This window comes from Polistes fuscatus, unplaced genomic scaffold (genome assembly GCF_010416935.1).
Source record: "Polistes fuscatus isolate 324 unplaced genomic scaffold, CU_Pfus_HIC Scaffold14, whole genome shotgun sequence".
Lineage (NCBI taxonomy): Eukaryota > Metazoa > Arthropoda > Insecta > Hymenoptera > Vespidae > Polistes > Polistes fuscatus.
In genome coordinates, this window is record NW_025113042.1 from 84,241 (window position 1) to 95,369 (window position 11,129).

The 11,129-nt window shown below is 32.7% G+C and overlaps 2 protein-coding genes across 2 annotated transcripts in view; both read right to left on the reverse strand.

Annotated features, from left to right (window-relative positions):
- Positions 1-2,498, reverse strand: part of LOC122514265 — a 29,145-nt gene extending 26,647 nt beyond the window's left edge. Inside the window, 1 exon segment of the mRNA XM_043630979.1 lies at positions 1,927-2,498. Coding sequence (XP_043486914.1) covers positions 1,927-2,365 — 439 coding nt within the window. The 5' untranslated portion in view covers positions 2,366-2,498.
- Positions 2,499-3,193: 695 nt separating this feature from the next.
- Positions 3,194-10,699, reverse strand: LOC122514181 (putative leucine-rich repeat-containing protein DDB_G0290503). Its single transcript, XM_043630849.1, has 14 exons — positions 10,508-10,699; positions 9,487-10,038; positions 9,172-9,402; positions 8,430-8,823; positions 8,012-8,367; positions 7,096-7,524; positions 6,857-7,030; positions 6,623-6,790; positions 6,019-6,270; positions 5,254-5,540; positions 5,089-5,191; positions 4,630-4,821; positions 3,588-4,532; positions 3,194-3,503 (listed from the first exon to the last, which is right to left on the reverse strand). Exons 1-14 carry the CDS (start codon positions 10,697-10,699, stop codon positions 3,393-3,395), a joined length of 4,386 nt encoding a protein of 1,461 aa, XP_043486784.1. The 3' UTR covers positions 3,194-3,392.
- Between the last annotated feature and the right edge of the window lie 430 nt (positions 10,700-11,129).

The window sequence follows — 11,129 nt, forward strand, 5'->3', positions numbered from 1 at the left end:
TTTGAATTAGTTTCAATACGTTCTTCCTTCTTTTGGAAAGAAATAAGCTCATTCATTGATCGAGATTAGGCTATAATTTTGGTGTATTTTTTTTTTCTTCTTTTTTTTTAATTTCGTTTAAACTTGACGAATTTAGAGCAACATCGAGCACGTGTGTGTTGTAACCCCTGAATAATACATTATCCCCTACCTTCTTTCAGCCTATTACAATACTTAGATCGCGCGTAGGTATGAAAATTTCTCTCCCACTGGGTGGATAAACTTGGCAGAAACAGCGAATTCGTATCTGTTATATCACACAGGAGAATTGCCTTGATGAGTCTATAGAGAGAAGGTCATAATTCCTTCTTAGAGATCACCTATAGTGATCATGAATTCAACAAAGTAAACTGTCCTAAATGCGTTCGTTAGTTAAAGCATGTATTAACATTTTCTACCGTTTTTAAATACAAGTATCAAGTGCCAAGTTAATGCGAAGTCGCTGAACCAAATGATATGTAACCTTTGATGGAGTTCATTATGTCGTGTACTGAGAAACGTCATGGAAGTATTCAAATATGTTTTTTTATAAGAGTACAATCAATGACTATTATCTTTTATATAAATTCAATAATTTTCAAGCGATTTCGTCAAAATTCATTCAGTTATATAATCTGTTTTATATGCGCAAATAGTATTGACCGAAAAAGATAATATAAAAGTAAATTTATTAAAAGTGTCACATGCAAACGTCCACGTGGTTTACTAATATAACACTTTATATTTCAATTATATTTGTAATTTTTTATTAATAGAAAAAAAGTTATAAGTAAATTTTTGTAATGTAATATTATACCTCTCGTATATAAATATTAATTTGTTTATTTAATAATATAATACAAATTATCTTGGTATAAAGAAAAGTGAAATAACAGTTAACACAATGTAACATGATCACCAGTAGTAACCTATAAGTAGAACCGACCTGGCGGTTCCTTTTTCATTAGAATAAGTTTTAAATAAGTTTTGTAAGGTTGATCGATATTTGTACGTCTCCGACATTATCATATTATTTTGTAGAATCTTTCTATCAGCTCGTTGATAGTGTTTGCAACCACCGAGCAGATTCTTCCTCTATTAATGTATTACGCTTATGCATGCTAAAATGTAAGCTATGCGTGTAAAAGACAAGACAAGATTCTATTTTCCGCCCCCTACATAATGTTCTTAGCTTGTATTCGTAACAATGTAATTACGATTACGTTAACGTTTATGCAATAAGATACGAACACAGAAGAGTATAATATTCTTGAAATCCTTCCAATAAATTCTCTTCCTATCGTTTACGTCAGCGCCGCACTATCCTGCACAACAGTATTATACAGACTCGTGTGTTATGTTCACGATTACGAGCGATGAATGATCATTCGAGGTAGTTTACTTGAGAACGGCATGGCCTTATTCTAAATAAACGTAAGAAAATCTCCATTGTATACTGGCTACAAAAATCTAATTAATTCAAATATGGAACTATGTATATATGTATATATATCATTTTTAAGATGATTTATCTAAAGCATTTGTACACTTTTATTTTTAAAACAATGCGAGCTAATAGAAATTCTTTCTCTCTCTTTCTCTCTTATCTAACAAACAGAAAAATAAAAACACCATGAATCATCTTATAAGATAAACGTATAGGTGTCTAGAAGAAGAGCGTTAGTTAAAATGAAAAAATCTAAAAAACAATGAATAACTCTCTAGAACAATTTTAAAAGAAAGTAGTGTAACATACGGCATCTTCAGTTTAAATAATAAATAATCCATTTTGAAGTAATAAATAATAATGAAATATAACATAAGACTTTATTCTAGACACTCATTTAAATATGTATTGAGAATGATGATTATATATAAATAAATAATTGAAAAACAATAGTTGCTTACACCAAAACACCGCAACAAAATCCTTCTCGTTAAGGATTCTCTCGAGTTGTTTGGCAGTGACTTCTTCGATCACAGATTCCCCGTCCTTGCTAGCACCTAAGGTCCTACCACCACCCCGAGACCCTGAAGAATCGTCTTGTTTCGTCCTTGAGGCGGCGTCGACGCGACCGATCGAGGCCGTTATCGCGAGGAAGACGGTCAAAGTGGTTAACATCGTTTTTAAGGATATAAATGAGGAGAGGGAGGAGCTCGAACCGATGCTATTCCGCCTTCTTCTTCGCCAGCACCAACACCACCGACCGAATCTTACCGTCGAACCGTCGTTCCCCGTCGACATCGTCGCACTGACTAACACGCCGCAGCTATTTTTGAGTTTTTGGACAGCGGTTTTGCCACCGTTACGATCACTATGAGGATCAAGAGGACCAACGTAAGACATTGCAGCAATGTCTAAGAGAAAAACGACACGCACGCATACACGTCAAGCTTTTCTATTATCATCTTGTGTCTACCGGATTCCTTTATAGTTTCCTTCCGTTTTATCTTATTGGATTCGATATTCAAAAATAGCTATGGATTGTCTGAAATTTAAATGGAATGCTTTCAGAGACACTCTAAGGTTTTATCATTATATATTTTTTCATTTTTCATGAAGATCGTTTTTTTCTTTTTTTTTTCATATTTTTTCAGGGTCATATTTTGATTAGATATTATTCTTAGAAAAGAAAATAGATTGAAAATTGTATTTAGGTTTCATGCATGTTATATATTATGTGGTGGCACTGAAATTTATGTTCTTATTGTAAATATAGAAATAATTGTGTGTTTCTTTCTTTTTTCTTTTTTTTTCTAATCAAATTTCATTAGGAAGTTTAAAATGTACAATTATATTGTAACAATCATATAAATTAGATAAGTAGTATAAACGAGATAAATCAAAGAATAATTGTACGACGAAGAAATAATTATTTGTATATTTATGTGAATAGGTTTTTTTGATTGTAGCAGAATTATACTGAAAAATATTTTACAAATTGCAAGTTCGATGTTTTTCGGTCTCTAAACTCTAGCCGTTATTAATATCACGATATAAAAATACTATGAGATGTGACGTCAGGAACATCTCGATTATTTGATATTGGCATTTGATACTATAACAGATACAAATACGGTATGGGAAAGATCTCACAATAGTTTTTATATTTTATTGATCACTTTTCTTTTTAGACTCTAAACATTTATATAAAAGAAATATTGAAACAATACTTTATTATATATTTATTATAATTGTTAGATCACGATACATCCTTGGTGACATTACATGTGAGTAAATCTGTACATTTCATTCTTATTTATAAATAGAAACAATAGATAATATAACAATCTTATTGTTGCTTAATACAAGCATTGGTAAAAAATAGATTACAAAATTATAAACAATAGAGTAAAGTAATAATTTGAATACTCTACATTTGTTTACAAAATTTATGATGACGTTTTATCATCGGCCGATGTATCAATATTTTATCTTCGCTTGACGTTTGAACATTGTCCGTAGTATTCGATGACGTGGTAGCCTGTTAAATAATCGTTAAATTAATAAAAGTTAATTTTTTGTTTTATATATATTTATATATAAATTTGATTAAATGAATAAATACTTGAGAAAGATTAGACAAAGAAGATGATCTTAAATGTCGATTTTGAAGAACGTCTGGAACTGGAGCCGATGGTTCACCATAAGTTTCGTGAAGAGCTTCCAACCTCGTACTAAGAGCAGAACCTCTTCTACTAGTAGCATTCATTTTGTTCATTAGCCACTGGGCTTGTTCTTCCAAACGTTTTAATCTGTCAGCTCGGGCAGTCAAAACTTGTTCAGGTGTGTTAGCCAAATCTGACTTTGATTTTGATTCTTTTAGCACGTTCTCAGAATCTTTCGAGTCCAAATTCATCATTGATTTATTATCAGTCTCGTTAGAATTTTCTACCGATTCCAATGATTCATCTTCGTTAATATTCGTTATAGATGAATTATCCGTTGTCGAGTTTATTTCATTTGATGAAGCATTTTTTAGGGCTGGTGTAAAAAGTTGATTGGGTGAATTATTTCTAGCTACGGGAAATGGTCCAATAGAAAATATTGGCGTTGGACTGGATGCATTTAATCTAGCATTATCATTAGATATATTTTCAATTATTATCGATTCCTCGATAGAATTAGAATTCTGTTGAGTATTGGAAATATCTTCTAAGCCTAACTTTGAATTACTCGATGATATTTCTTCGTCAGCTTTGGTATTGTTACAAATGTCCAATATATTTGAATCGGATGTAGAACAGCACGATTGAATATCTATATTCTCTTTCGTTTCATTATTACTAGGACAATCCGCCCGAATCGGTGGGTAGTTGTTATTATCCTGATGATTATTTTCCGATCTTACGTTATCAACAAAACGCATAAATGGCAATGAAATATTTTCTCTAGAATTAAATTCATCGCTACTCGATTCCGTATCATCGTCTATTCTTATAAGATTTCTTATTACAGTAGTTAAGGCTTGATCTAAGGGATCCAAAGGTTGTTGTAAAACTTCTGAGACGAGCTGTAGAAAAAAATAAAAATATCCTTATAGATATTTAATAAAGAATTAACATCAATTTTTGTTGATTAACGAAAAGAAAGAACAAATTTCTACGTACATCTGATTCTTGAGTATTTGTAGGCTCCACCGATGATGTTGTATCCAAAATCTTAATCTCATCAAATTCAGTCTCTTTTTCTGCTACAGGTACTTGCGTTGTCAAAGCAATGGAAGAACTCGCTTCTGGCAATCTAATGTCAGCAGGTTGTTCCAATTCTACAGTTGACATCGTTGAAGTTTTCGGACTTTCCTACGAATTAAATGATCAAATTTATAAGTTAAATATTTGACTATTGTTAATGTGGGATGCGAGCGCCTCCAAGGCAAACTTTAATAGGCATTCGCGAGGAGATTGGACGGTGGGCCCTGGATAACTCAATGGTTAAAGAGCAGTCGCCCGGAAATAGAAAGTGGAAGATCCGGGTTCGAGTCCCGATCCAGTCCAATTTTTTCACGAATCCTACATTAATATAAAAACTTTGTTGAGATTTTATATAAGAAAATAATTGTTATAAACCTTTCTGGTTCTTCTCGTTAGACCCATTCGGACTCTGTCCTCAACAGTTTCATCTTCCTCGTCGGTATCGTCACCTCGTTCATCGCTGAAGCCACTCTCAGCGCTACGTTCAAATATATAATTAACGTATGAAGATGAAAATGAACAAAATGTAACTTAGTTTACCTGTTATTGACGGAATCATGTACAGAAAGCATTTTCCTTGCAGCAAATTCACGACGTAAACTTCGCCATTCTAATTCAGTATTAGTATTTTTCTGTCTCGCTGATTCCCACTTTTCTCTGCAATATTCCAATTCCAATTTCAATTCTTGTAACATCTTTCGTTTTTGTTGTAACTCGTATCTAAGGATTTTCTCGTGTGTATGCAATTGCTGATGTTGAGCTTGCATTCGACCAACAATGTTCCATGTTTTGCTTAATTCAGCAGTTACATCCGAAAGTCTTTTTTCCTGTTAATATTTCATTCAAATATTTATTCGAAAAAGATAATAAATATTACGATTAATAATATATATTATAGTGTCTATGTTACGGGAAATATATTACTACTATTATAACTAAAAAATAAAAACAAATTTCGTGCATTGTAGAAATTGTAGAAAACATTCTATGTCCGGTTATTTTACAATATATCCAGAGCATTCTGATCAATTTACAAAATTTACTTCAGTTGGCTGTGTTTAGAGCACGGGGGAAGGGGGAGTTTTCAATTTCCATGTTGTTTATTTCACTTACACGAGATTAAAAACACTTCCCTCCTCCCCCTCGTGCTCTAAACACTGTCAACTGAAGCACATTTTATAGATTGACCGAAACCATCTGGGCATTCTATAGAATGACCGAGCAATCTGTGAAATACCTGCTCATTATACGCATTGCCCGTTTTACGTAGGCATTACATAGAATGCCGTTAATATATATAATTACCTGTTCTCCTAGTTTGCTTTCCAAATGCGTGTTCAATTGTTTCATTCGATTCATTTCTTTTTCCAAATGTTTCTTTTCCAGAATTAATTCCTTCAAGTGAATATAAGTTTTACTAACGGATATCACCAATTTTGGGCCACTAGGTGTGTCTACAGATTTATAACAACTGTTGGAATCCGAAGAAGACGTTGCCGATGCATTTTGTGAAGCAGCAGCGTGACAACTTAACAACTCCAACAAAACACGCCATACCTTCGTATCAACAAATTACACAAAATTTCAAATATGTAACTAGAAAAATCACACACACACACACATTTACAAATTCATTCGCATAGTTATATGGACCGTTAATTTTGAAAGTGGTGTAAGCCCATTTTTTTTTTTATAACTAGTTCGTGTTTAATTTCTAAAAAAATTTCCATCTTTGTACAATTAAAAATTGGTCGGTAAATGAAATCAACAGACAACAGATATATTAACCTTTAATTTTCTCGAAACAAGAGAAAATGGACTTACACCATTTTTAAAGTAAACGGTCCATATATATATGTGTGTGTGTGTGTGCGCGCGCGCGCGTGTGCGTGTGCGTAATTTTAAAAACCTTTGGTAAGTTATGAGCTATTTCTTCGTGCTGTTGATCATCCTCGTTACGTTTTTGTAATCCTTTGTTACCATCAACTTGTTCTACCAGATCTAACAAGAGTTTTGGAAGTGCAGCAGCCTCTGTGCAATTATCTCTCGCTATGTCAGTTATGAGGTCACGATTTTCCTGATAGAACATAAAAAATATATAATTACGATCACATTATATAAAAGAAAGGAAAAGCAATAGTACCTGTAATAATTGCGATAATCTATCTAAATCCATGTCAGCGGAAGAAGCTCCCAAAAGCATTTGAGTGAACAAACTGTTGATTAACGACATTTGATTTTGAAGATCTCTACAATCTGCTTTGGTTAAACCTAATTGAGATTCTAGGTTTGAGATCTCTGTATCTTGGGCGTCAATCTACTTAAAAGAAAAAAATATGAAACCATTTAAGAAGAAATAATAAAAACATCGATCGATTTTACCTTCTCTTCTGCTTTTCTGAGATCTTCTTCTAAACCTTCGCGCTCCTTTGAGGAATGTTTCAGGTTTTCCTTAACATCGATAAGTTCTTTAATAGCGGTATCCTTCAATTCAGTTATTACTCTTAATCTTTCATTGTACAAACTCTTCAAACTGTTGATACTTTCCAATTGACGTTCGCATTCCGCGCTAACGTCATCCGTATCCAAAAAAGTTCTGTCATTTAATCGTGCCAGATTACGCGCTAGATAATCTTTCAATTCATTAGCACGGTGTTCACGCGTGTTCAAAGTATCTCTCGTCTTGTTCGTAACGTCGGTTAAACAACGAATGATATATCGGTGTTGTTCGGGTTCACTTTCGAGTTGGTATCGAAGATCATCTACCTTCTCTATTTGGAAACGAATATTGTTTCGTAATTCATCAGAAACCTATAGGACAAAATCAATATATAAATATATCAATTTAACAAAATATAATCTTTGGATCAACTATTATCTAACTTCAAACATATGAGTATATTATTAAAGTTATACTTTTGAAGTTATACTTCTTTTGGCGCGTTGGGGAAAATGTAATGGAGAGTGAATTTTTTTCATTCAAGTACTAATCGTACTCAGCGCTGCTTTACTTAAATAATGATCGAGCGAGAACTAATGCTGTAACCGCGCCATGGCTGTTGACGCGTCAAGTAATTCGATATATCTCTCTTATATTTAGTGTGGACTGATATCTATATTTTGATATATATATATATATATAATAATAATTATTTTTTTTTAAGTTATTTTTTTTCTTTGAAGTTTTTTTTGAAGTTATTTTTGAAGTTATTGAGGTTATATTCGTTTTGGTACGGCAAAGAAGTATAACTTCTTACGTGCGTACATAAGTACACACACACCAGTTTTTTATATTTACCTTTAAAATACTACCGAGTCGTTGAACCTCGATACGTCTAAGCAACATTTCGTTGTCATCCGAATCTTCATCGATAGATTTAGATCTCTTATTACTTCTATTATCACAAATCACAGTATTATCATTCTGATGACTAGATTGAGTTGATCTCAAAAGATCAAGGACCCTAGACGTCTCGGAATGAGCTTCCTTTTCTGCTTCCAATTCTTGCCTAAGTCTTTCCATTTCCGATGATACTGCAGCAATAGCTCTCTGTCTTGCTTCTCTTTTCAATATTAATTCTTTCTTGAATAAATCCATACCGATAGCACGATCCGTCGTAGAATCTTCAGATATCTCGTTCGATTGTGTACAATCTGTAATTACGAATTCTTCTATGTGAAAAACATTATTGCTAGGTAATTCATTAAAAACTTACCAATATCATCTTTTGTATTAGTCTCCTCGGTATTCTTCATATCAGTCTTCATAGCTTCCTTCAGTCTTTGAATCTCATTCAGTGCTTCTTCCAAGGTCTTCATATGTTTCTTTTTATCAGATATTTCCTCGACTAACTGTGCCTTCAACTTCATAACTTTCTCATTCTCCATATCTTTAATCTGTTCATTCTCTGTAATAACCCTTTTCAAGTCTCCTTCCAAACTTGAGATCCGAGCTTCGGCAGTGTCTTTTTCTAACTGAAACGAGGTTATTTCCTTCACCATGTTCTCCATTTCGTTTTTAGATAAATCGAAGTCTTTTAGAAGCTTCTCATGCTGATTTCTACGTTCGTTTAAGCTGCATTCTAAATGTTCGCATTGCTCTCTCAAGATCTATGTTACGGAATATAAAGCATTTTTTGTAATATTTTGTTAAAAAAGAAATCAACAAAATCCATGAATAACCATGCGCGAGAGAATAAATATATTAGTAGATATAATAGTTATATTTGTATTTATATAATTATTAAGGCATTTATTAGGTTAGTATTAATTTATTGTAGGGAACAAATGTGTTACTTGGAATGTTTATAAAATGAAAATAAAAAGAAGAAGAATTAATAAAGTTTTACTACGAAAGAAAAAGAAAAAAAAAAAACAGAAAAAAGCAATCAGTAAAAGCAAATCTCGAAATCTCTTTCACACAAATCTAAAGAGATTTGAAAAAGAAATGATATGTACCTCATAATCCTTACATAACTTTTCAGTATATTTTTTTTGTTCCGCAATATTCGCATTTAATCTTTCGTTCGTATTTTGATATTCGACTTTGTCAGCCTTAAGTGCGCGTAATTCTTCGAATAATTGAATCATTTCGTCGTTAGTCAATCTTTCGGCGTGACCCTGATCATGATTTTCGTACGATCTCGTCTTTTTCTCGAAGATTTTATCCGAATTCGTATTACAAGGTACCTTTATAAATAAATTTTGATAGTTAAAAGACTCTCATGAAAACAAAATAAATGATTCGAGTAAAATTCGATAAAAAATACTTGCCCCTCTAATTTCATTATTCCGTACGGTCATTTCTCCTTCTTGAGAATTAGTCGAGTGTTCCTTATAATATCGATTAATTCGTGAAAATTGTTCCGAACTATGCGATTCATTAGATTTATCTACATCTACGCGAGGTACTCTATCCTGAAAGATATTTTTCTGTTCATTTCTAAAAACATTAGATCTTTCAGATACAACGCTTTCTAGCCTATCGATACGACGTTCGAGTTTTATTCTCGAATCATTTTCTTCTTCGGACTCTCCTTTTGTTTCCTGACTCGCAAGTCTTTTCCTCGAAGAAATATTAGACGAATTTAATTCGCTATTATTGGAAATAAATTTCTGCGAATTTTTTTCCCTTTGTAATTCTAGATAGAGCCCCTCCAATTGTGCCAACGCTGTGGTATGAGCGTTAGCCAATTGTTGATTAGCCTTAGCTAATTGTAAAATAATCTGTGAAAGCTCCATATTTTCGCGATGCTGTAACCTCAAGGAAGAATTGCTAGCTTCTCCAACTGCTTTCCAATCAGTGGTTCGCGTAACGTAAGCCATCTGTAAATTGAACAAATGAATAAGAACACATTAAAAATGATGTCTACGATAAAAAATGATTAATCCGAAGAATTATACGACTGTGACTCATCGTCAAAAGTATTTTCCAAGTAAGTACGCAAAAAAAGCTGTGTTCTAGTGTTTAGTTTTTGGACATGAGCCAACTCGGACCCAGCTATGGCGGATCAGAATGAGAAGCACGTGCAAGCATAACAATGATATTGCAATTAAATATGTAATTGCTATTTATTCTTGATATTAATACATGCTGAGATTTAATTATAATAAGGCTCGAGATTTATTAATATTATATTGATTTATAAATAAGTGTGGTATCTTTTATTTATTAGTTTAATAATAAATTCGTTAAAAATAAATCAATTCATAAATCAATGAAATGAATGTCAAGCATTTCCAAATGCGATTGTCGATACAAAAAAATAATTGAAATGATTGGATATCAGGTAACCTGTGCTCGAGGTTCTCCAGTAACGTTGTAACCCGTAGATCTCAAAGTATCTTCACTTGCACCATCAACGCAATGAAGAATATTATCTTCAGCGAGGTTAACTTCGATCGGATTTTCAGTGTTCCTTGCTCTCAAAGGAATCGATGATGCAGAAGAAGATGGCAAAATATTACTAGTGTTTGCAGCACCCATATCCGCTTAATATAGTATTCTTGTCGATGACGAAATGCAACAACTTTGGACTTTGGGAAATAATAGAAGCTACTTTTCGACGAAACTATCTGAAATATATTATTGCAACACATAACAAATTTGATTTTCATTTTAAAAATAGAATATCCTTAGGTAAATTCCACGAATATGAGTTCGATTTATTAATATTTTGTTTTTTCGTTTCTAGCATTATATTTAGTGACGTAGAAAAAGAAGAAAAAATAGATAGAAAGATAGGAAGAAAGAATGGAGAAGGGCCAAGAGATTAAGATCTGAATAAAAGGATCGTTTAAATGAAAGCAGAGCGAGCGAGAATAATACTGAGCTGGTTCAAAGCCATTTATTGACATCGCAGAAAAGGAGAACAACGATATGTCACTGAGTAATTTAACTGATAATCGATCTAATC

What these genes read in the sequence shown, in the direction of transcription:
- LOC122514181 (XM_043630849.1), bottom strand. Translation starts at nt 10,699, where the DNA reads ATGGGTGCTGCAAACACTAGTAATATTTTGCCATCTTCTTCTGCATCA. An exon ending in GACTCGGTAGTATTTTAAAG is followed by an intron (nt 7,525 to 8,011) that starts GTAAATATAAAA and finishes TTTGTCCTATAG; the next exon opens with GTTTCTGATGAATTACGAAA. An exon ending in AAAGCAAACTAGGAGAACAG is followed by an intron (nt 5,541 to 6,018) that starts GTAATTATATAT and finishes AAATATTAACAG; the next exon opens with GAAAAAAGACTTTCGGATGT.